Genomic DNA, 25,130 nt, shown 5'->3' on the forward strand with positions numbered 1-25,130 from the left:
TTTCATTTCTTTGTCCTTGGTTGTGATAAACTGTTACTAACTTAGAATAATGTAAATAATTACTAGGCTTTAAAGAGCTCTTGGGACCTCTGTCTCACACCGTAATACAGAATTAACTCAAAATGGATTAAAAACTTAAATGTAAGAGCTAAAACTGTAAAACTCCTAGAAGAAAACAGATTTAAAGCTTCATGACTTAGGACCTGGCAGCAGTTTTTTAAACATGATGCCAAAAGCACAAGTAACAGAAGAAATAGTAGATATACTGCACCTTACCAAATGTAAAAGCTGTTATAACAGGCTCAAAAAGCACTATCAAGAAAGTAAAAAGACAGCGCCCCCCCCCCCAGAACAGGAGAAATTATTAGCAATTTATATATCTTCTAAGGGTGCATTATCCAGAATATATAAAGAAATATTATAACTTAACAATAAAAAGGCAAATAATTCAAAGGATTTGAATAGACATTGTTCCATGTTCCAATAAGCACATGAAAAGGTGCTCCACACTTTTCATGTAGTCATTAGAAAAATGCAAATTAGAAAAAATGCAAATCAAAACCACATGAGGTACTACTTCACATGCACTAAGATGGCTAGAGTCAGAAAGTCAGGTAGTTAAGTGTTGGCGAGGATGTGGAGAAATCGAATCCCTCATACACTGTTGGGATTGTGAAATAATGCAGACAATGTGGAACACAGTCTGGCAGTTCCTCAAACAATTAAATATAGAGTTACCATCTGACCCAGCAGTTCCGCTTCTAGATATACCCTAGAGAAATGAAAACATACGTCCATACAGAAACTTACACACAAATGTTGATAGCAGTATTCATAGTAGGCACAAGGTGGAAATAACCCAGATGTCCATCAACCGTCAAGTGGATAAACAAAAGGTGGCACGTTCATACAGTGGAACACTACTTGCCAGTAAGAGGGAATTCAGCACTGATAACATGCTGCAATGTGAATGACCCTTAGCGTGATGGAAGCCAGTCACAAAAGACCACATATTAGATGATTGCATTCATACAGAATGTCCAGAATAGGGAAATCTGTTAGAGACAGAAAGTGGATTAATTGTTGCCGAGGACTGGAGCACAGATGGAGGGCAGCAGGGTGATATTTAAAGGGTACATGGTTTCTTTTTGATATGATGAAATGTTCTAAAATTGACTGTGGTGACAGTTGCAGTATCTGTGACTCTATAAATACTCATCGAATTTACGCTTCAATTAGGTGAGTTGTATGTTATGAGAATTGTATCTCAGTAGAGCTGTTAAAAATAAAGGTAGGGGCGCCTGGGTGGCACAGCGGTTAAGCGTCTGCCTTCGGCTCAGGGCGTGATCCCGGCGTTATGGGATCGAGCCCCAAATCAGGCTCTTCCACTGTGAGCCTGCTTCTTCCTCTCCCACTCCCCCTGCTTGTGTTCCCTCTCTCGCTGGCTGTCTCTATCTCTGTCGAATAAATAAAAATAAAATCTTAAAAAAAAAATAAAGGTAAAAGGATGGGAAATATGTATAATCCAAACACTAATCAATAGAAAGTGAGAGTGGCTGTATTAATATCTGATAAAGTACACTTGAGAGCAAAGAGGAAAGAAAACATTATTTTTTTAATGTCTTCAAAAAATACAAAATTGTTGTCGTATAAGAAGGTAATCAAAGAGTATGTAGCCAAAAAATAATAAGGGAAAAGTATTACAGAAGTGTGTCAGCCAGTTAATTAATAAAAATGTTACCTTTCTGGAAAAAAAGAAAGAGCTCATGAGTACTGTGTTAGACTAGGAAGACTGGTCTGTGGGTAAAGAAGTTCTCTTTCAGACTAGGATGCACAGTGTTGTCATGTCTTGGCTGTAACCTGCCCTAATCCGTCACAGTCTCCTGAGAACAGAAAGCATGATTTTGCTAATTGGGCGAATTGTGATTGAAAGTAATGAGAAGTCTTGAAGTTGGTGTCAATAGGTGTATACCTACCAAATATATCAAACTGGGGTCACTAATTGTCTTCAGATGAAGATTTATTATTAACCTTAAAATGTAGCTACGGGTTGGTGTCAGTTGCAAAAGAGGAACAATTATTAAACTTTTTGGTCTCAAGACTCCTTTATATATTCTTAAAAACTGTTGAGAAACTCAAGCAGCTTTTGTCTGTGTGGAGTATTTCTGTTAATATTCACTATCAAAAATTGAGAAATGTTTAAAATATTAATTCACTTAAAAGTAACAATAAGCCTGTTACATGTAAATAACATGTTTGTGGAAAATAATTATATTTTCCAAAAAGCAAAAATAAATTAGTGAGGGGAATAGTATTGTTTCACATTTTTGCAGATCTTTTTAATATCTGGCTTAATAGAAAACAACTGCATTCTCCTATCTGCTTTATATACTGTGTGTTGCTTTGGTTTAAGTGTATGGAAAAAATCAGGTCTCAGAGATATGTAGCTGGCAAAGAAAAGTATTTTAATAGTCTTTTTAGATAATTATAGATATTCGTTGTTGATACTACACTAAAAACTCAGTTAAGTAGTGGCTTCCTTCCTAAAGATTAATAACAATATGGAATCTGAAGTCAAATCCATATTAATGGTAATATGGAATCTGAACCTTTCCTATTCGGTTGCATTAAAATCCGTGATCCATCTCGCACTTAGAATGAATCTTTCACCACCCACGCATGATTTTGTAACATCACGCACTGGTCATTTGGAAAATCTTGGTTGACTGAGTTACATTATCTCCTAGATAGTGACACATTTCACTGCACAGCTCAAAAAATTGCATTCATTAATAACACCACCAATCTCATCACAAAAGTATTTGGATACTTTTGTCAGGCTCATGGTGGCAGATTAAAGTTTTCTGAAATTCTCGTTTTTCAATTCTAAAATTTGTATGGAACAAGAATAGACGCCAGATAGCCAAAGTAATGTTTAAAAAGGCATCACAATTCCAGACTTTAAGCTGTATTACAAAGCTATAAGAATCATCAAGACAGTATGGTACTGACACAAAAACAGACACATAGATCAATGGGACAGAATAGAGAACCCAGAAATGGACCCTCAACTGTATGGTCAACTAATCTTCGACAAAGCAGGAAAGAGTATCCAATGGAAAAAGACGGTCTCTTCAACAACTGGTGTTGGGAAAATTGGACAACCATACGCATAAGAATGAAACTGGACCATTTCCTTACACCATGCACAAAAATAGACTCAAAATGGATGAAAGACAGGGATCCCATCAAAATCCTAGCGGAGAACACAGGCAGCAACCCTTGTGACTTCGGTCACGGCAGTTTCTTGCTAGACACATCTCCAGAGGCACAGGAAACAAAAGCAAAAATGAACCGTTGGGACTTCATCAGGATAAAAAGCTTTTTGCACAGCAAAGGAAACAAAACTAGAAGGCAACTCAAGGAATGGGAGAAGATATTCGCAAATGACCTATCAGATAAAGGGCTAGTATCCAAAATATATAAAGAATTTATCAGACTCAACACCCAAAAAAGAAAAAATCCAGTCAAGAAATGGGCAAGAAAACATGAACAGACATTTCTCCAAAGAAGACATTCAAATGGCTAACAGACACATGAAAAATTCTCGTCACTCCACATCAGGGAAATACAAATCAAAACCACAATGAAATACCGCCTCACACTGGTCAGAATGGCTAAAGGAAACAACAGATGTTGGTGAAGATGTAGAGAAAGGGAAACCCTCCTACACTGTTGGTGGGAATGCAAACTGGTGCAGCCACTCTGGAAAAGAGTATGGAGGTTCCCCAAAAAGTTAAAAAGAGCTATCCTATGACCCAGCAATTGCACGACTAGGTGTTTATCCAGAGGATACAAAAACAGTGATTCAAAGGGGCACGTGCACCCCAGTGTTTATAGCAGCAATGCCCACAATAGCCAAACTATGGAAAGGTCCCAGATGTCCACTGACAGATGAGTGGATAAATAAGATATATAATATTAGCCATCAGAAAGGGTGAAGTCTTACCATTTGCAGTGACATGGATGGAGCTGTGGGTATAATACTAAGTGAAATAAGTCAGAAAGACAAATACCATATGATTTTATTCATATGTGGAATTTAAGAAACATAACAGATGAACATAGGGGAAGGGAAGGAAAAATAAGAAAAAAACAGGAAGACAAACCGTAAGAGACTCTTTTTTTTTTTTTAACAATTTTTATTTCTTTATTTATTTGACAGAGAGACAGCCAGCAAGAGAGGGAACACTAGCAGGGGGAGCAGGAGAGGAGGAAGCAGGCTCCCTGCGGAAGAGCCTGATGTGACGCTCGATCCCAGATCACGGGGATCACGCCCTGAGCCGAAGGCAGACGCTTAACGACTGCGCTACCCAGGCGCCCCCCCACCCCCCAAGAGACTCTTAACTCTAGGGAACAAACTGAGGATTGCTACAGGGGGATAGGGTAGCTGGGTGACGAGCATTAAGGAGGGCACTTGATGGAATGAGCACTGGGTGTTACATGCAACTGATGAATCACTAAATTCTACCCCTGAAACTAATAATATACTACATGTTCACTAAATCAAATTTAAATAAAAATTTTTAAAAATTTTCTGGGTTTTGCTTGAAAGCTCAGCTTTTGTCATTGGCAACCGTGGCAGCAGTACTCAGTTATTTCCCACCGATGGCAGGCTCACTTCATTTATTTTTGCAAAAATGCCTGCGAATGCCCAAATCTGAATGACTAGTTTGTCTGTCAGTAATTTGTTTAAGTAAAAATAATGTTTGATGGAAAAATGGATTGTCAAGCTTACAGTTCAATCACACAAGCGTTTTTGCCTGGAGACAACCATCATACTTCAGTGTGAAGCAGAAGTGCTTTGTGCATACTTCCTCTTTCTTCACACAGGCTTTTAAAAGGACATGTGCTCAAGGGTCAAGATTTAATACAATTAATTAATTTTCCTTAAGGACATTCTTAAGTGAAACTGGAACTTTTTTTCTTACTGTAAGTCTTTGGTTGTGAATAATGCAGTGATTACAGGCACAGCTTGGTTCCACTGTCCTGATTCACACTAAGTCACCAGCAGTTTTACCCACAGTTGCTTTTGCACCATCAGTGCACATATCAGCACAGTTTAAAAGACAAAAATTACCTTAATGTTATTATGAAAATAATTTTACTTTGCAGACTCCTTAAAGAATCTTAGAGATCCACAGGGTTCATGGGCCACATTTTGAAACCCACTTTAATAGAGGATACTTAAGAAAAAATACAGGCAAACCAAAGGCTTTAAAAAAAAAAAGACACACATGTTTAGAGAAATTTGAACACTGAGTATTTAATAATAAGGAATTAATATTATTTCTTTTTTCTTTTAGGTGTGACAGGTGGTAGTGCAGTTACTTTTTGTTTTATATGTAAAGAGGGGTCCTTTTAGGAAACTATCAAAGTAGCTGCATGAAATATGCTTGGGAATTGCTTCAGAAAAATTCTGTTCAGGGGGCGCCTGGGTGGCGCAGTCGTTAAGCGTCTGCCTTCGGCTCAGGGCGTGATCCCGGCGTTCTGGGATCGAGCCCCACATCGGGCTCCTCTGCTGAGAGCCTGCTTCTTCCTCTCCCACTCCCCCTGCCTGTGTTCCCTCTCTCGCTGGCTGTCTGTCAAATAAATAAATAAAATATTTAAAAAAAAAAAAAAAAGAAAAAAAAAAGAAAAATTCTGTTCAAGGGGAGAAGGTGGCAGGGGTATGGTGGAGGGGAATTTAGGTTAAATAAGATTGGCCATGTGTGATAATGGTGAAACTGGATGATGGGTATACAGTGGGGTTTATATTCTTTTTACTTTATATATGTTTGAAACTGTCCTTTTTTTTTTTTTTTTTAAGAATCTAACAGCGGTAATATGACAGGGTTAATTTAATAGGCCCATCTATGAGCCAGCTTCTTATAGTAGAGAGGTGACATTGTGCATTCAGTGCAGAGAACTTGGGTTTCAGAATCAGACTCTGCCATTTAAATGCACTAGGGCCTTGGGAAAATCACCTAACTTCTCAGAATCTATTTTTGCACCGGTAAAACGGTGCTTAACTTACGAAGTATAAGTTAGACGATGTATATAAAGTGGCGCATAGTAAGTGCGCTGTAAACGTTAATAACCGTGGTGGGAAAGAGTCAGGATTTTGTTTTTACTGTATCTGGGATTAGAAAGATGAGAGTTAAGGGTAGAAGGAAATGAAGTTGCATTGGATTCTGTTCGCTGTTTTAAGTGAATAAGAAAATGTCCAGGGGCACCTGGGGGGCTCAGTCATTAAGCGTCTGCCTTTGGCTCGGTTCATGATCCTGGGGTCCTGGGATCAAGCCCCACATCGGGCTCCTGCTCCGCTGGGAGCCCGTTTCTTCCTCTCCCACTCCCCCTGCTTGTGTTCCCTCTCTCGCTGGCTCTCTCTCTCTGACAAATAAAAATAAAATCTTGAAAAAAAATATGTCCATAAAATAGTGTGGGAATTTGGCATTTCCTTTTGACTAGAACCTCCTTGTTTGTTTTCATTCCTTTGTCTTTGCTTAGGCTACTGGTGGGAAATTTAGTTTTCGGGTCACATGCTTCAAGAGAGAGCAATGTTCGTTTTAAGTCCAGGAAATCACAGCTACAAAAAGCCCCTTTCCTTCCTCTCCCGTGTTGATACGCAAGATATAATAACTTAAAGAAATAGAACTAAGAGATAGTTAGCTAAAAGAAGTGACTTACAGCATTTATTCCCAGGCTTTAACCTTTAGTATTTCTTTTCTTAGAAGCAAGAAAATATTCCACACCCATGATTACCTGATTGTATACTCATATATTTTTATCTGTGTGTGTAATGATTAAACTGGTGCTGAAATATGGTGTTGTATAACCATTTGTGTATGAATCAGAGTACAAAATGAAGATCTAAAACACAACAGGGAAGTTCTTAAAATCACCATAATTTTTGTTTAATTTTAAGCTTAGTTTTGCTTTTTTAAATAGATATTATTTACGCACATTGCAGAAATCAAAATGATGGGGAGAAAGATGACATCTCATTCCTACAATATCTTTGTCTGCCTCCTCTTCCCAAACTCACCCCTCCCCCATAGGTCACCACTCTTACTAGCTTTTTGAGTATCTTTTCAGTCTTCCTTTTTTGCAAAACAAACAAATAGGACTAGAGGTAGCATTCTGAATGTACTGTTCGGCGCCTTGTTTATTTTACTTAATCCTGGAGATCTTTCCTCCTTTATATGGGTTCTTGGCCATCTCAGTCTCCTACACACAGGTACTTGGCTTGTTTCCAGTCTTACTACTATGGATAACAGAGCAATGATAACCTTGTATATGTCATTTCATATACAAGTGTATCTGTGGGACATATTCCCAGAAATGGGTTTGCAAGACTGTAGGGTAAATAGGTTGTAATTTTGGTGGACATTAAAGGGGAATCATATTTTTGATATAATTCATGTATCTGGTGAAATTCAATAAGTATGATTGTAAATTCTTCACTGTTTCTGATCAGATTGTTCATTCTGGTTGTTCAGGTTGCCAGTTGGTTGCCTATGGCTGCTAATATGTGATGTAATTATTTATGCCATTATGTAATGAAAATGGGCAAGTTGAAAAACATGATCCACATTTTCAGCCACGTAAATATGGGCTATACCATCTGTTTAGTGCTAGAAGAGAATCTTTGAGCCCACTGACAACAGGGGATAATGAGAATCCTGTCTAGTGGTAGATGTTGCATGGAGTAGTGATTGACAGACCAGATAAACGTCGGGGTGTGTAACCACCAAATAGAGGTACTGTTTCACCTCTGTGCTCTAGTTTTCCAAGGGTTAAATATTTACCATTTCTTTGGTAGGTATAATTTAAAGACTGGATAATTTTTATAAAATACTTGGAAAATTAGGAAAAGAATTTGGCAAATGGAAGTGTATTTTATGAATCTGCTTACGTGGTTCCATGGAAACAGATCTTTCTCTGAGCATTGCGCTGTTAGAAGGATACACAAAGGAAGGCAGGAAGGTAGGGGGACTACTTTGAGGAAAAACAAAAGGAGCTTAATATCTATGCGTCTAGCAGCTAAGTACAGGTACTTGGAATTTGGGAAATACTGGGTCCTTTATGAACTGATTCTTGCTCTCATAGTATCTACTGGCCTGGTATTTGCAGGAACAAGATAGGGATAAGACAGTTGTTATAGCACATTACATAGTTACGTTCCCGTTTGCAATTCCTGTGTCCCTCGGCCCACTTGATCTTTTAAGTTATAAAGCCACCTTCCTACCTGAGGTTTGTATTCTATTTCCTCATTAGTCATCAAGGTATTTACATACACTCAGAATGAAACTAGGAAAGCGCTTATTCAGATAAACCATATGTAAAGGAGGAGGAGGGCTGGGTGGCTCAGTTGGTTACACATCTGCCTTTGGCACCGTTCATGATCTCAGGGTCCTGGGATTGAGCCCTGCGTTGGGCTCCCTGCTCAGTGGGGAGTCTGCTTCTCCCTGTCCCTCGGACCCTCCCCTCTGCTCATGCTCGCGCTCTTCTCTCTCTCTCTCTCTTTCTCAAATGAGAAATTTTTTAAAATCTTAAAATAAAAAAAATTTTTTAAAAAAGGAAGTCTGTTTAGAACTGATTAGTGTTTGGTATTTTTAAAAACAGTTGCAAAATGCAGATTTTTTAATAACCTTTATTATTTACTAAGTATTTTTCCTAGCATATCTGTAAACAAATTCCTGAATTATGCTAGGGGAAAAAACAGGCAGGGAGAAGGTAAGCTGTTTTTCCTAAATCCATAAACATCTGTAAAAAGCAACCCAGGATTAGAAAAAGAGCTACCAGGGGCGCCTGGGTGGCGCAGTCATTAAGCGTCTGCCTTCGGCTCAGGGCGTGATCCCGGTGTTCTGGGATCGAGCCCCACATCAGGCTCCTCTGCTAAGAGCCTGCTTCTTCCTCTCACACTCCCCCTGCTGTGTTCCCTCTCTCACTGGCTGTCTCTCTGTCAAATAAATAAATAAAATCTTTAAAAAAAGAAAAGAAAAGAAAAAGAGCTACTAAACCACATTTTAGAACTAGCTGTCTTTTATTGGTTATTCCCTAGATGAGGAAAGTTTAACAGAAAATATTGTCTTCTTACCTGAGGCCTAATTAGAGAGGGTAGTAGGTGCTGTGCTTTCCACCCCCCTTTTTAATCCTGGTAGAAATTCACTTCTCTTGACCATGCCCATTTTCTTCAATCTATAAAAATGCTTATTTAGAGAATTTACGCTTATTTGCTTATGATATAATAGTACTGATCACTTATTATGTGCTAGGCATTGTGCTAATAAGCACATGGCATGTTTCCTGTTTTTGTTATTATAAATCTCTGAGGTAGACAATATTTTATCCTTATTTTAAGTACACAGTGTTCTTCAAAAATTTGCTATATTATTGTTATTAAAACAAATGACCTACCAAAACACGTGGAATTAATTTTTCTCTTTCCAATTCCTCCCCAGCGAACTAGTAATGTTCGATCCACATTTTTCAAGGACTGTTTATATGAAGTATTTGATGATTTGGAGTCAAAGATGGAAGATTCTGGAAAACAGCTCCTTCAGTCAGTTCTCCATCTGATGGAAAATGGAGCCCTGGTATTAACTACAAATTTTGATAATCTCCTGGAACTGTATGCAGCAGATCAGGGAAAGCAACTCGAATCCCTTGACCTGACTGATGAGAAAAAGGTAACAAGTAAAGGATTAGTCTCTTCTTCAGGCTGGTGGGTTGTATCTTCATCAGAAAAACTGTTTTCTAGTTGGTATATTATACACTGCTAGTATTTATGTTGAGGTTGAAAGGAAGATTCTTGTCCCTAGTTGGATTTTTATTTTTTTGGTTTTTGGGATAAAATCAAAACAGAGTAAAATTTTAGCACAGCTCTTAAAAGTGTTCAGTTCTGTGAGTTTTGACAATTTCACCCAATTTCAAAGCAAGGTATAGGAAGTCATTTGAACTGTAAGATCTTTTTAACCTTTGCTAATACCAGATGACCATATTACTGGTTTAGAGTTCTTTCTTAGGATATATTCTTCATGGCCTCTATTAAAAATGTATGAAAACCACTTTATGATATCTGAAGAGCAGCTTTCAAGCCAAGTGGTAGCTGGGTTGAAGTTAACGTTTAGTGGAAACCTCAGGAGAGTTGTTTTGTTTTTTTTTTAATACAGCCCATGCTATACCTAAGCCATTCACCATAATATTGAATTATTGATCTAGGTCGGCTAACAAGATAAGGCTTTCGTATTAGAATGGTCACTTGAGTTTGTAATTTGAACTTTAGCACTAATAGGAGATTCTGTAGATACAATAGCATTTACTTCATTGATGAAATACAGTGAAGCCATGAAAGGAGAAATATTTTCATCGCCATAAAAAGATGTCAGAGACAACAATTGAAGAAGAAGGTGGAAAAAAAAGGTTGTAAAATGCCACCAAGTCTCATTTGTCCTGCTTTGTGCTTTGCAATTTTCCTTCTCCACCTTGTTTTCCAAGGAACCTGCCTTTGTGTCCAAGTTAGAGCCCAGATAAGTAGAGTTTGGATAGAAAACTGATTGGCCCGCTGGCATGTGCTGTCGCAGCACTGCTTCTGCCGGGGGCGGGGGGGGGGGGGCAGCTACAGTACCACTCTTGTGACTTGCAGACTTTGCAGTCCGCTTTTAAAAAGAAATCAGATTTAAAGAGATGGTGCCGTGAAGACCGGTTGTCTCTGGCCGGCATGTTTTCCACCTGCTACCCCCATGCTCCGTATGGTAAGCTCCTTCTTCACCTGTAAGTCTCAACTTCGGTATCACCTCTGAGAGGGGGCCTCTCTGACCTGCCCTTATATGTTTGGAAGGGGCCTGTCCTTATCTTTTTGCCCCTCTCTTTCGTGGCACTTACTGTAACTTTCAGTTTCTATCTTGGTTTGTTTCCTCGCTGTTTATTGCAGGGAAGCAGTAACACCATTTGTGCAGTTACCACGTCAGCCCTTCTTACCCTGACATCTGAGATGGTACTTGGCATGTAGCTGGTGCTCAGTAAATACTTTTTTGAATTCATTGATGATTGAATGAAATTCAACAATTAATGGCAAGAAACAGCTTCTGTGATGTTTCTGATAAAATCTTCTAGGATTATGACCAGCAACAGAAACATAAGGGCCTTTTCAAAGTTAAGGGTTTCTCTCAGATTTGCTCTTTTCTCTCGCATTTCGTCCCGGAACTTCAAGATTTGCTTTGTAGTTTTAGTCCACAAGAGGGCGGTATTGAAATGTCGTGCTTAAAGCCAATGACTGGTGGTCCAAATGTGGCCTAGTGGAATTCCCGTTTGGCATCTCTGTGCCTCTTCACGGTTTTTCCTAACCCATACCTTATTTCTCTAGAATTTTATGAGAATGCAATTATGCTTTCTCAAGCCCTTGAGAAAATGGAACGGTGGCGTCCAGGTGGCTGTTGTTGCCATTGTCATCTAAGGGATTGTTCTTTATTGGTAGCTTTTCAGGTAACTTGGGGGACTGGAGTGATTCTTCTGTTGCTTATCCACTGCACAAAAACCACCCCGAAACTTTGGGGCTTCAAACATTTTCTTTGCACATGATAATGTGAGTGAGCAATTTGAGCTGGGCTTAGAAGCGGGGCAGTTCTGCTGGTTTTGCTGGTTACCCACGTGGCTGCAGTCATCTGGCGGCTAGACCAAGGTGCGGTGCTGTCAGATGGCCCTGCTTCCACGTCTGCTGGTGCGGGAGGTTGGCTGGGCCACGCATCTCTAGCAGGCTAGCCAAGGCTTCTTACATGGTGCCAGCTTCCAGAAGCAGCAAAAGAGAAATGAGGCTCATGCTAACATTTTTCAAGCTGCTGCTTGCATTGTGTTTGCTAATGCCCTGTTGGCTGAAGCAAGCCAACGGCCAAGCCTGGAGTAAGTGTGGAAAGGGATTACACAGGGCCTGGATACAAGGAGGCGTCATGCCTTGGGGATCATTATTGGAACAGTCATCCACCTGTAGCTGTCATGTGTATCACCAATGGTAAGAGCCCTAGCATTTCTGCAAATGATGACACATAACTTCTAGTTTTTGATGGTTACTTTCAAAGAGAAATCACCAGACATGCTGCCATCAGTCCTAACAGCCGTGCCTGGAATGGAAACTGAGGCCACACTAGGTTTTACATTCTTGCCCTACGGTATCATGAAGGGTTATGCCAGCAGTCTAGTCTGTCCAAACAGCCTCGTCCCCATGGGCACCTTTAAGCAAATGCTCAGCCCTGCCAACTTGGTTGAGCTGTATTTGTGTTACACAGGTTCTAGAGTGGGCTCAGGAGAAGCGGAAGCTGAGCGTCTTACACATCCATGGGGTCTACACCAATCCTAGTGGCATTGTCCTCCATCCAGCTGGGTATCAGAATGTGCTCAGGAACACTGAAGTTATGGTGAGTGGTGCCGATCTTGCTGGTCTCCAGAAAGCCTTCCTGGGAAACCTCTGAATATACGATCGGTCTTCACGGGGTAACATTTTCCCCATGAGTTAAAATTGGGAGTTGAAACATTCTTTCTGTGCTTCTTCGCTTGTGATTGTGCGTTCCAGCTTAGGAAATGGAGAGTGTCTCTTCAGGTATCAAGCCAGAGGCTTTTACTTTGGTCCTGATTGACAGCCAGCAGATGGCACTCTGTCATCAGCATCATCCCTGCGTACAGAGATTACATTATCTTCCTCTATCGTTTATTATAGTATTAAACCCTCTGTATGCCAATAATAATATACACACCTTTTTACCGACCAGTCACTCCTAGAACATACATTCTAAAGAGACTCTGTGTGAATGGTGATGGGCTTATATTGAATTATCACAGTATTGCTCAGTGCAAAGAATTTTTAAAATTTTAAGTAAGATGATAAAAAAGCTTTGTGAGAAAGCTTGTTGCTTTTTTGAGATACAGGTTTTAGACTTGGTCATACGTTTGTGTAAAGCACTCTCTGGCCCCAGAAGCACTCTCTGGCCAGGGGTATTTGGGAAAATTCACCAGCCCCCAGCTCTGAGAACAGTGTAGACAGGCTGTTTTCAGGAGTAGGTCACTTACATGATGCAGCAAAAGAAAGACCAGGAAAATGTGATACTTTCTAAAGCATAAGGACTTTTTTTCACCTATACTTTCCCTGACATCTGTTTTAATTGCATCCATATTTGACACTGAGTGATCCCTTAAGCAGGGTCAGGGTCATTTCTAATGTTTGTATATGTACGTGTATGTATATATACGTGTATGTGTATGTATGTATATGTACATATACACACGTATATATTGATGTTCTTAGTGCCATAGACTTTTTTTTTTTTTTTTTTTTTTTGAGCAAATCTGGTGATGGAGTTATCTTCTCTGGTGATCCATGTTCAGTTTGTAAAGCAAAAAAGGAAAATATGATTAGAAAATGGAAAAGAGTAAGATATATTGAAAACTTCTCAATGCCTTATGGCCTCTGGACACAGATCTGACAAACCGTATAGCAAGTAGACCACTGCCTACCCAGTGAAAGCCTGAACAGAGAGCAGTAGGATGCTGGGTAAAGATAAAATTTTAGACTGATCATCAAGTTGTAGGCATAAACAATAAGATCAGACTCCTTCGTGGGATGAATATACCCTGTTAAACTTTGGTTAATTGGTCATTGCATTCTGCTAAATGTTGTAGTTATGACCCTGTTGACTTTTTTGTTTCAGACATGCCTTATGTGTGTCTTCACAGTGTCATTAACATGTTGTTTCTTTTCCTGCAAGAGAGAGATTCAGAAACTCTATGAAAACAAGTCATTTCTTTTCCTGGGCTGTGGCTGGACTGTGGATGACACCACTTTCCAAGCCCTTTTTCTGGAGGCTGTGAAGCATAAATCTGACTTAGAACATTTCATGCTGGTTCGGAGAGGAGATGTGGATGAGTTCAAGAAGCTTCGAGAAAACATGCTGGACAAAGGAATTAAGGTCATCTCCTATGGAAATGAATATGCTGATCTCCCAGAATATTTCAAGCGACTGACATGTGAGATCTCAACAAGGGGTAGATCAGGTAAGATGCATCTTGAGACTGAGAGCAATAGCTCTTCGACCTTTTATGTGTTTGTGATGGGTAAAATCATTAACAACGTAAGGAATATAATCCCAACCATGTTATGAAGGGAGATCGTGGTCTTCAGGTTAGACTAAAATGCCATTTGGATAGTAGGAAAGTGGACAAAGCATATTCCAGCAATTCATTATAGAAGTAGGAGGAATGAAAAAATATTTAGCTTCACTAGTTACCAGTGAAATGCAATTAAAATATACATTTCAAAATTGAAAAGAATGATAGATTACTCAGTTTTGGCTAAATCTTTGAGAAAACAAATATATTCACATAGTGTTGGTGGGACGGTAAAGTTAGTACAGCTCTTCTGAAGGGGAAGGTTGGCTTATGTTCAAAATTTAAAAACCTTTGACCCAGAAATCCCACTTGATACAATTTATCTTAGAAATGTCTCCTAAGGACATAATTGGACAATTGCACAATTCTGCTACACAATTTCGTAGAGATACAGGTGTGGGAATATAATCATTTTTGTTTAAAATGGCAAAAAAATTGGAAGCAACCTAAATACTCCAGTTAATAGGAGATTTTATAAATACATCAGCTTTTATGTAATTGATGAAACATAAGGAAGCCATAAGAGGGAAAACCTTGTTGCCTGAAAAGACATCAGAGACATAATATGTGAGTAAGGAACACCAGGTTGTAAAATGCCACCATGGTCCATCCCATTCGTACGGAATTGTAGATGTGTTCTATTTTTGTTTCTAATGCATGGAGAAATATCTGGAATGATGTTTACTAAATTAACTATGGTTATCTTTCTGTGGTAGGATGTAAGGTGGTTTTTTGTTTTTTTTGTTTTTAGTATTTTGTTTCTATGCTAGCATTTTTGACGGTAATTATGCATTATCTTTACAAATAGAAAAAAAATTTTTTTAAATACTGTTTGAAAACTATTTTGGTGGTATTAAAGGTAGAGGCTAGGGTACCACTCATTTGTTATTTTACCGCCAGGTTTTAACAAAGCCAAATGGGTATAGAAGTTCAGTTTATTAATTTCTGCAGGCAAGTTTCCAGTAACCCTAGAAGATGCAGAACTTTTTAGTATCAGCTACATTGAAGAATACTTTTTAAAACTTTGTTGTTGTATGTAGTATATATTCTTGAAAAATTGTATGTTAATATATTTTTGCACTGTCAATCTGAATGCATCTTAGGGGGCCTAATAAATACAGTAATTTAATATAGAGAGGACTTTTCTTAAACCTAGTTATTATTCCGTGATTTCTTTTCTGAATCAGATTGCTTTAAGTGCAATTCTCCTGTATTGAGAAATTCCACAAGCTCTTATCAGTGGCTTTCCATCAAAATGGAACCAGATTTGTAAAAGGCATCACCACAAATGAACACTAAAAACTATGTCAACCCTTTCTCCAGAAGATTTTGGAAAGCCCCCTTTTTAAATGTTTTTTATTTTAATTCCAGGTAACATACAGTGTTAAGTTAGTTTCAGGTGTACAACATAGCAATCGAACACTTCCATACATCACCCGATGCTCATCACATGTGCACTCCTTAATCCCCATCACATATTTCACCCATCCCCTCACCCACCTCCCCTCTGGTAATCCCCACTGAGCAGGGAGCCCAGTGAGGGGCTCAATCCCAGGATCCTGGGATCATGACCTGAACTGAAGACAGACGCTTAACTGACTGAGCCAACCAGGCACCCCATGCAGAAGCCTTTATTTTGATGCAGTCCCAATATCTTATTTTTGCTTTTGTTTCCCTTGCCTCAGAAGACATGTCTAGAAAAAAGTTGTTAAGGTCGATGTCAAAGAAGTTACTGCCTGTGTTCTTTTCTAGGATTTTTATGGGTTTTAGAAAACACTTTGAAAAGACAAACTTTTGGGTTTGTCTCTTTCGTGAAAACAATTTGCTGTTCTTTCTTGGGGATGTGTTTCCTGCTGGCCTGCAGTGTTTCAGCTCCTGCTGCTGCTGGCCCACACTCAGGACTTTCTGTAGGCTTTTCCATTGTGCATATTCTGTTGTCATTAAACAAAGGTACCTACTCGAGCTCTGCATATTTCTTTTGATCTGCATTCTGAGATCTACCCAGGAAAGGTGCTAAAATTAAAAACAATAACAAAATCCCCCTGGACAGCTGTTCCTGCTAAACGAAATCTTTTCCTGACAAAAATCATCAGAAGTATTATAGAATGGCACAGATTCTTTTCTTAACTGCATGGGCTTTCTCCCAAAGTGGTTTTTCCCAGAGCTACCTATCTTTCAGTTGGGTTTTCTGAACTTTTAAAAATGAAAGATTTTCAGTGTGGCCAGGGGACTTTATTAGAGTGGTCAGCTGAGTTTGTGATTTGAAATCTAACAGAGCAGTTTTAGGTTAAAAACATTTCGAAACAAGTCAAGCTTTATCCTCCATCCTTGGTTATGATTCGAGTCTCTGTAGATACATACTAGTAAGAGGTAAGAGGTCTTTTGCTGTTGTTTAACACTGAACGTTTGCTAGGCTCCTGGCATACTTGCTGTGTACTTGCTTTTGCATAGTGAAAGTTGCTTGGATTCAAAAGATTCTGTAGGTTCTAGTATATTTAGAAAAATCAAGGAATGGGGGAAGGAAAAATAATATTTATAATCCATTATTGTAATGCAAGCAGTTATTTTGGTATATTTCCAATTAACAGTTTTCCTATGCATTTTTTCATAGTTGTGAACAATTATACATAGTCATGTTACTTTTTTTATTCAGTGGTATGTCTCGTATTTTCCCGCATGGCTGGCCTTCATAACCACTAGTTGTAACACGACTGTGTTCTAATCCAGTGTGGATATTAGTTTATTCAATTTTTCCCGTTAGGCAATTTCTAATTTTTTTCTAGTTTTTTCTATTGTAAGTACTATTGGCAGTGAATTATATCTTCATCCCTACAGTTTTTCCTTTTGCCAGTAATTTCCTTCAGATGGGTTCTCAGTATAATTGCTAGGTCAAAGGGCATGAATATTTTAGTGGTTGGTAACTATTGCTAAAGTTCTTTCCAAGAGGGGAATACCAATACCATTTTGTATGTATGAGTGCTGTGCTGTCTTTTATTTATTTATATTCGAATTGCTCATATTTCTGATGACTATTTTCTTCCATCTGTTTAGGTTTAAACGTTTTCCTATGCTATTATCTATCCCAGGGCTCTCCAATAGAATTTTCTGCAATGACAGAAATATTTTATCTTCCTTGCCCATTACCATAACAAAACGCCTCAAGTTGCTGTTGGGCATTTGAAATGTGGTTAGTGTGACTGAGGAACAGAATTTTTCGTGTAAAACTGTTTAGCCACATGTGGCTAACGACAGCATATTGGACAGCACAGGTTGAACTCATTTTGTGTTGTGAGAGCATCTGCTACTTTTCACTCTTCTCCATGGTTGAATTTGCTCAGTTGCATGCTGCTCCCCGTCTCCATCCCTGGATTTTTGCCTAAATTTGGCCTTTTTAGATGAGTTAGGGACAGCGGGCACACTTTGCCCATTTAATGTTTTATTTACAAGCAGTGTTAGTAACATAACTAAAGGAGACCATACCGCTTCCCTGTTACCTGAAGACTAACCCAGTTTATTCTCCCCACTGCTTTATCTTCTCGTCTGTGATGTATTCATTTCTAAGTAATGCCATCCTTCTTAGACCCTGTTATGTCATTGCCCTTTGGTTGGTTGGTTTTCTTTCTATTAAGAATTTTGGCTTTCTGGACTAATATCTGATACTGATGTGTATTCTGTTTAGCAGGGATGGTGAGAGAAGGTCAGCTAAATGGCTCCTCAGCGGCACACAGTGAAATAAGAGGTATACTATTTCCTAATTCTGTTTGTCAGTTTCATTGGCAGAAAGTGTTTTTCTGGGATTTGTTTAGTACCTCGGAGAACAAGGACTCCTACCTGTTAAGGACTCTGTATTTTCCTATTGAGTCTATCACAAGATTTCTAGTATCTGTGATGTCTCGTCTTCTGAAGGGTTAAGTTTCACTTAAATATCTGCAGCTTCAGACATATAGGTGTTTTGTGAGACTTCATTTTATTCTTTTTTTTCTCTCCACAGACTGTAGAACATGAGAGGGGGCTGGAGAGATCATCAGCATTAGGCCAAGGTGTCAGGCCCGACTGTGGAGAGTATTTAACAAGTAAACTTTTAAGAACCCACCACAGCTCCGTGGAAGTACCAAAACCCAGAGGTTGAAGGTTGGGGGTAGAGTTGGGGGTAGGGGGGTGTTCCAGCTCAGTCCTTCATGCCCACTGGTTCTTGATCTTCTGCGGCCTCTTCCAGTTCACGAATCCCCAAATGACAACGGGGCCCAGTGCACCCCCCCCACCCCTGCGCTGGACATGCCTGTGTCCACACAACAGATCAGTGCGACACCTCCCCTGACTGTGGCTCCAGCCCTGCATGAAGGACGTGGGAGCTAGCCGCCGTGGGGTCACCGTGCCCTTGTTGCAGTTTTGTACTCTATACCTGGTTTTTCAATTAAGCTTAATGGCTTTTTTAAAACATGACTTGAAGCTCTAGTTTTCTAGACCTTTTACAGTGTACAGTATTTTACATAACTGAGCTGTATTAAAAGCTTGTTCATTTACTTCCCAGGGCCCTGGCTCTACTTTTAGAGTCCCTTTAGAAAACCTGCAAAGGCACTAAATGAGCCTCGTTTTTGTAACTTAATTTAAAAGTTCTGTTCTTTCACATTGAAGGGGGTGATCTCATTCTCTGCACAACCATTCAGTATCAATTCCTGCTTTGTTTCTCTTCTTACCATGAGGCCTAGAACCATAGTTAGCGTGATGTGGGATCTTAGTTTTGAATCCTATATAAAATAACTCCAAGACATAAAAGGCAATTTACTTATGAAATTTATTTTCTTATATAAATTATGTATTTCTCTGGGCAGACAGCCTTCACCTTATTGCACTAATAGCACATCTGTAATACCAAGCTACAGGACAAGTCTTAACAAGAGGTTTGTATTCTTCAACGTAGCACTTGTCTACCAGGCACTGTAGAGAGGATGAGGAAAAGCCAGGATCCACTCAGGTGAAGAGAAGGGTGGGGGAGAGGGGCAACTTGTATACCCTTCTGACGGTTGGTTCTCTCCCAGGAAGGGGAACATGCAGAGCGTACATCTGGATTCTGGGAGCAGGGAGGAGTTGGAAGGCTGAGAAGCCCAATGCAACACTGCAGCTCAGCTCCCTTTATTTTTGAGGGAAGCAGGAACTCCTTTCATTCATTTGTAACAAATCACTCTGGTCTAGCTGATGCTTTGAGGAAACAGTGGGGAATGGGGTCATCATCAGAATTAGCAGCAATTAAGAATAGGCCATACACTGCCACAGTGTGGTGGGTATCATCCTGGCCCCAGGGACCTGAAAGCTATGTATCCAAGGGAGAACCCAGAGCTGGCTTTGGAAATCTCTTGACCGCTCATTGTGCTCAGACATCCCTGTGACCGTGTGAATTAGCAAAGCTCCGGTGTTGGATCTTCCAACCGTTGGTCAAAGCTGTAATGAGACTGAGTGTGTAGGCAGAGTGAAGGGAATGCCTGAGTAGGAGGGGAAGGCTGTCAGGGAAGGGGGCGATGGGCAGTGGACTGTAACATGATTAGGCCCTCCTTGCAGGTGGAGGCTGGGCTGCCAGGGAGTGGGGCAGGGGGAGCTGCAAGCCCCTAGAGCTCCCCTCACTCTGCCTCTGTACTACACTGAAGAGAAGTCACTCACATACTCTAAAGCACATTCTTGATACAGGAAGAAGGGCTTTGGGGGGAAGCAGTGATTTGGTTTTGGGCAAGAGCCATGTTAAGCCTTCATGAGGGCAGCGACCACAGCCTTGGCGTTGAGACTGCGGAGGTCACAGTAGGTCTGGCCAGTGCCCACAAAGACGATGGGTTTGCTTGTGATGTAGGTCATAGAAATAGCAGCTCCCACCTGAAGTGGAGAAAGGGCATACACAATCACCTCAAGGCTTCCTTATATCCCCTTGGTAACAGGAAGCTTTGGAGGCAACAACATCTCCTTAGAGCATCAGCTCCCCCGTGAAGGACACCCCTCCCCATCTCGCTTTGTCGCATACCATCCATATTTACCTTGTCATCAATGGTATCAAATTTGGTAAGGACAATGCCATCAATGAGCCGAGGTGTTTGAGCCATAGAATGGTCAGCCAAGGCTCTGTTGAACTTGACCTGTAAGGGAGAAACATGGTATAAGTACAAGTACCCCGCTGGCCAGAGCTGAGGCTGGGAAAAGGAGGAGGCCCTAGCCCTCACCAGCTGGTCCACAGCCTCGTTGCCTACTAAGGCCTCCCCCACAAACAGCACCAAGTCGGGTGTGTTGACAGTAATGAGCTTAGCCAGGGCGGTCATCAGAGGGGCATTGTCTTGCATGCGGCCAGCTGTGTCCACCAGCACCACATCAAAGCCTTGGTTACGTGCTAGAGAGAAAAAAACGTGGTCAGTTCAAAACTTCTATACTGTCCTGCTCATCCCACCTTTCTCTCAAGAAGTCGTAACCTGGCTATATTAAAAGCCTACACTTTCTTGGGCTCCGGATCTGGTTATAAGGTAGTGTGGGCAAAAACCTATTCTATGCTTGGCCACCAAGAACATTCACGAAAATATGGCAACAGAATAAAAGAGAGCAAACAGAGGTTTCCCTGGGTGAGATATGTTAGTTCTGCTCACAGTTAGCTACTCCTCATGGCAAGTTCTCCATCCTGACTTGCTACTGAGCAGTAAGTTGGTAGGAGGGGAACCCTTGACCCTCTGCGAATCACAAGGGAAGCCCAGGAGGTAAGGGGCCCTCAGCAGCCCCTCCCCGCTCCCGCACCTTCCTGTGCACCATACCAAAGGCAATCGCTTCCATGGCAATGCCCGCAGCGTCCTTGCCGTAGCCCTTTTCAAACAGCTGCACCATCGTGCGGCCACCATGGTTCTCCGGGGGGTGTAGGGCACTCAGGCGCCGGGTGTGTGTGCGCAGCTGCTCCACAGCCCCGGCACGAAATGTGTCGCAGGCAGCAATGAGGACGCTGAAGCCATTCTCTAACAGCCAGAAGGAAATCTGTGCAAAAGCAACAAAGAAATTGGTCCCTCTGGTTCTAACCAGAGTCACTAAGACATGGAGCATGAAAAAAGGACGTCAGAGACCGGTGGGGAGCTGTACTGACCTTGGCAAGATTAGTAGACTTCCCCACTCCATTAACACCACAGAAGGTGACAACGTAAGGGCGCTGATGACGCTGGGCATCCATAATATCCCGGAGCATGTCTACACGACGCTGTGGCTGCAGAATCTGTACCAAGGACTCTTGTAGGGCTTGCTTTACTGTGGAAGTCACCGCTGAAAGGGGGTGATGGATCTGTGAACCCCAAGGAATGCACTCCCAAGAACACCCAACACCTAAGGGAACTGGGATCTGGAGGACACAAGGATCTTGTCCCAGGAATCCAAAAACCACATGTGATAGGTTCCGAGCACTTTACAAGTGTTAACTCATTTAGTTCTGATAACCCTTCAAGTCTAAGTGACGCAACAAGACGTTTTGAGGTGAAGGACTCTGCCAAAAGCCACACACCTAGTAGCAATGGAGATCGATGCGCTTAACTTCCTGGTACACATAATGCCTTGAGCACTTTCTGGTTTAGGGAGATACTTACTGCTGAATGTCCCCATCACCTTCCCTTCAAGCTTGTTGGCCACAGATTCACAGAGCTGGACTGCAATGTCTGCTGCCACATTCTTAGCTGGAGAGACAGAGACAGGTGTGTGAGTGCCATGTCAACAGTAAACAACCCTATGGTAGAGGAGAACGCGAGGTGGTTCTACTCTCCACCACCCCCACCCCGTGAGTCCGCCTGTTCCTCAGAACTCACCAATGAGATGATCACGCATCTTATCCAGCACAGATTCCATGTCTTCACGACTCAAGCTCTTGGACCCCACAAGGCCCTTCAGCATCCCAAACATGCCACCCAGAGTTCCCTTGGTAGCACTGCAGGTACAAGAGATTATAGATACATATAAAGCCAGTGGGCAGGAGTCAAGTCTTAATCCATTCTGGAGCCCCCCACACCACCCAACACCTGAAATTCCCCTACCTGGGTTTGGTGGCGTTTTGAGTAGTCACTTCATCATCTGAGCTGCTGCAGTCCAGATCCTGAAGCTGCCCCCCAGGCCCAGTCCCTCGAATCTGGAGGGTATAGGGAAAGGAACAAGATGGGATCAAGAACACTGAGGGCCAAGGGAAAAGCAGCCCTGGATTTAGCCTGTCCTCATTCCTCCGTCTCTGATTTGGAAAACTCCAAACGTAAGCCACCCCTTCATTCATAGAAACCAAAAGTACTGCCCTCCTAGTCTCTACCCCCTCCCCAGTTTCTTATTAATGGTAACTCGCACTGGCCCGTTGCCTCTTACCAAGTTGATGTCCTCAGGTGGGGGGGCAACCTCAGGGGCTCCATTGGTGGTGGGAGTGCTATAATCCAAGACTTCCTTGTTAGCACAGCCACCCAGTGCCCACACCCGGGGTGCTTTTTTGCCCTTCTCCTTTGGAGCATCTGATTTCGTGGACTTGCTGTAAAAGGTTACAGCACAAAGCGTTATGGTGAAGTGGGAGAGGAAACATCCATCCAAGAGCCAGAGGCAAGCTCCCTTGCCCCCAACATAACTAGACAACAGTATTTATGGTGAAAGAACGCTCACCTGGACTTCTCCAGACCTCTCCCATGCTTCTGAATAAACTCCTCTCGCTTCCTGCGTATTAGCTCCTCTTTGGAAAGTTCTACCCCATTCTCAGGCCCCACTGGGAGACCTGACTTTTCAGCAGGAACTGCTTTGCTGGTAGCCAAAGAGCCATCAGAACCTGTTAGGAGAAAACTCACTGGAGAAAAATGACCAAATTCCAACAATGGGAAATAGTCTTCCAAACCCAAATTATTATTATCCAAATTATTAAGAGGAAACTAGGAGCAAACATCTTGGGGATGACAAGGACTGGGCATGATAGGGTGATGGGCACTGAGCAAAGACAAGCAATGACAGGGAAAGACAGGGAACAACTTCAGTCCTTACTGCCATGTTAACTTTTCATGCCCCTGTATGTCCAAGGAGCTCAAACTCACTCTCCTTTTTGGCCCCCTTTTTTTTGCTGTTCTTTGCTTTTTCCTTGGGCTTTTCACCCCGTGTCTCGATCATTGACCTCACAGGTTTCTTGGCCTTTTCAGAATCTTCAAATTTCTTCATGGTAGTGGGAGCACGGATCTTACTGCTCTCCTCTGCTTCACTAGAGAGAAGAGAACGATCAAAGTCCCAAAAAAAGGACCCTCACACCAAGAAGTCAATTAGAACTGGGCAGCAAATTCAGGAGTGTGTTTCAATACAATTTACTACCCTTGAACCACCCTCAGGAAAGAAGGAAGCTCATCAGGTCATGCAGAGGGGTGGCCTCTCACCGAAGGAGCTGCAGGAAGTCATTCTGGAAATCGAAAGTGCCATTCAATAGACTTAAAGCACTTTGCTGTTGGATCTCTGTGCGGTACTTGTCCCGAAACAGCCGGTGCACATCATCTATCAATTTGTCTACATACGTCAGTGTTAGGATCTTCTGAAAACCAACCTGTTCAGGGAGAGAAACAGAGCCAACAGATCTGCTTACAAGCCAACTCCACCAAGGCCTCCTGAGACTGGCTCAGCAGCCTGGCAGGTTTCCTGACCTGAGGTGCAGCCAAGCTCTCTGACTGGGCACAGGAGCGTCTTCCCTTTCCCCTCCACCCTCTCTCTGTCTTCTCAGTTACTTCATCATATACACCGGGAGCAATTAAGGTTCTCTTAATTATCAGGATTATGTTGAAAATGTAAACTTCTCTCTTAAATAGCTCCACTTACCACAAACACCAGCTCAAACTGGTTGTCCAGTTTATACTTGAGTGTGAGTGCCTCATGGGTGAAGGAGTTGTTACCTCCCCTTTCCTGGAAAAAAAGAGTATGTCTCAAGTTCAGACTACCCAGAAAACCCAGACTTGGGCCATTCAAGGGTTAACCTCTGGGAAAGAACCAGACACTTCACCCAAAGTCAGACCTGTCCCCAGGACAAGAGGATGCTGGGACCTTGCTCCCTAGCATCCCATCAGGGAGAAAAGGAGGTACCAAGTCGGGGAAGGGGTTAGAGGGAAGGCAAGACACGTGGAAGCCAGAAAGGACAGAATGATACGATCAGATTTATTAGCAGCTGTACACTAGTTTTTTAAAGGCTTTTTTCCATTTCACACCCAGCCTTCGAAACAACAGAAAATCAAGCTGCTGGGGGCGGGGGGTACGGGGTGGGGGGGGGTAAATGGAGGGAACTATGGGAAATCTCAAGAAGCGCCGGAATTCGGCTGGAGTCCCAGAAACCGAGGGGGAGGGGGGCGTCGCAAAGTTGCGGGATGGTCCGAAGGGGGCGGGAGAAAGATGCGGAGTCCTGGCAACGAGTGAGTGGCTAGTTTGGGGTAGGCCGAGAGGGTGGGAGGGAGGTGTGGGATCAGTTGAAGGGGCTATGGACCGGGTCAGGGAGCCGGGCCCAGAGTTCTGATCCCGCGGGGAGCGATACCTGCAGCAGCACAGAACGAATCAACGCATTAACGGGCCCGGTGCATGAGTCGCTCACGCCCTGGAAGCACCAGAGCACAAGCCCGCCCTTGGAGAAAATGGTGAAGAAGTCGAGCATGGCGGCAGCGGGAAAGGAGCCGGGGCCGGCGCCGGGAACTCAGGCCGCGATCGCCGCCGCTTCCTGCTGCGCCAAGCGCGGGACACGTCACACCAGCGGCCCCGGAAACCGGCTCAGCCGCACTTCCGCTTAGAGCTGTCGTGTTCTCTCTCCGCCTCCGCCCGAGGGCGCGCAGCACTGACGTAGACGCCAGGCTCGCCAATGGCGGGTGGGGGCGGGGCTGGGCGGGGCTCTCGGAGGGCGGCAGCCGATAGTTCCTGGGGGCGGGACCCGAAAGGGCTGCAGGCCAATGGGCGCG

General features: G+C 42.2%; 2 protein-coding genes across 13 annotated transcripts in view; one reads left to right on the forward strand and one right to left on the reverse strand.

Moving 5' to 3' along the window:
- The window catches only part of FAM118B (family with sequence similarity 118 member B), a 45,797-nt gene extending 27,075 nt beyond the window's left edge, over positions 1 to 18,722 (forward strand). For 3 of the 12 annotated variants that reach the window (XM_026505448.4, XM_048217072.2, XM_048217070.2), the window contains 5 exons: positions 9,507 to 9,734; positions 12,327 to 12,455; positions 13,800 to 14,085; positions 17,882 to 17,938; positions 18,191 to 18,722. In XM_026505448.4, coding sequence (XP_026361233.1) covers positions 9,507 to 9,734; positions 12,327 to 12,455; positions 13,800 to 14,085; positions 17,882 to 17,938; positions 18,191 to 18,204 — 714 coding nt within the window. In that variant the 3' untranslated portion in view covers positions 18,205 to 18,722. Of the gene's footprint in view, positions 1 to 9,506; positions 9,735 to 12,326; positions 12,456 to 13,799; positions 15,335 to 17,878; positions 17,939 to 18,190 lie in introns of those variants that run through there. The other 9 variants (XM_026505447.4, XM_026505444.4, XM_026505445.4 and 6 more) reach the window with 5 other exon arrangements.
- A 253-nt stretch (positions 18,723 to 18,975) lies between these two features.
- SRPRA (SRP receptor subunit alpha) lies at positions 18,976 to 25,042 on the reverse strand. The gene is made up of 14 exons (XM_026505443.4): positions 24,716 to 25,042; positions 24,013 to 24,096; positions 23,580 to 23,743; positions 23,250 to 23,410; positions 22,831 to 22,990; positions 22,546 to 22,702; positions 22,230 to 22,321; positions 22,005 to 22,123; positions 21,789 to 21,875; positions 21,299 to 21,471; positions 20,979 to 21,192; positions 20,403 to 20,566; positions 20,220 to 20,318; positions 18,976 to 20,061 (listed from the first exon to the last, which is right to left on the reverse strand). The coding sequence occupies exons 1-14, from the start codon at positions 24,830 to 24,832 to the stop codon at positions 19,933 to 19,935; spliced, it is 1,920 nt and encodes a 639-aa protein (XP_026361228.1). The 5' UTR covers positions 24,833 to 25,042; the 3' UTR covers positions 18,976 to 19,932.
- Positions 25,043 to 25,130: the final 88 nt, after the last annotated feature.

This window comes from Ursus arctos, unplaced genomic scaffold (genome assembly GCF_023065955.2).
Source record: "Ursus arctos isolate Adak ecotype North America unplaced genomic scaffold, UrsArc2.0 scaffold_22, whole genome shotgun sequence".
Lineage (NCBI taxonomy): Eukaryota > Metazoa > Chordata > Mammalia > Carnivora > Ursidae > Ursus > Ursus arctos.

What these genes read in the sequence shown, in the direction of transcription:
- SRPRA (XM_026505443.4), bottom strand. Translation starts at nt 24,832, where the DNA reads ATGCTCGACTTCTTCACCATTTTCTCCAAGGGCGGGCTTGTGCTCTGG. An exon ending in AAAGGGGGCCAAAAAGGAGA is followed by an intron (nt 22,991 to 23,249) that starts GTGAGTTTGAGC and finishes TTCTCCTAACAG; the next exon opens with GTTCTGATGGCTCTTTGGCT. An exon ending in AGTCTACTAATCTTGCCAAG is followed by an intron (nt 21,193 to 21,298) that starts GTCAGTACAGCT and finishes GCTTTTGCACAG; the next exon opens with ATTTCCTTCTGGCTGTTAGA.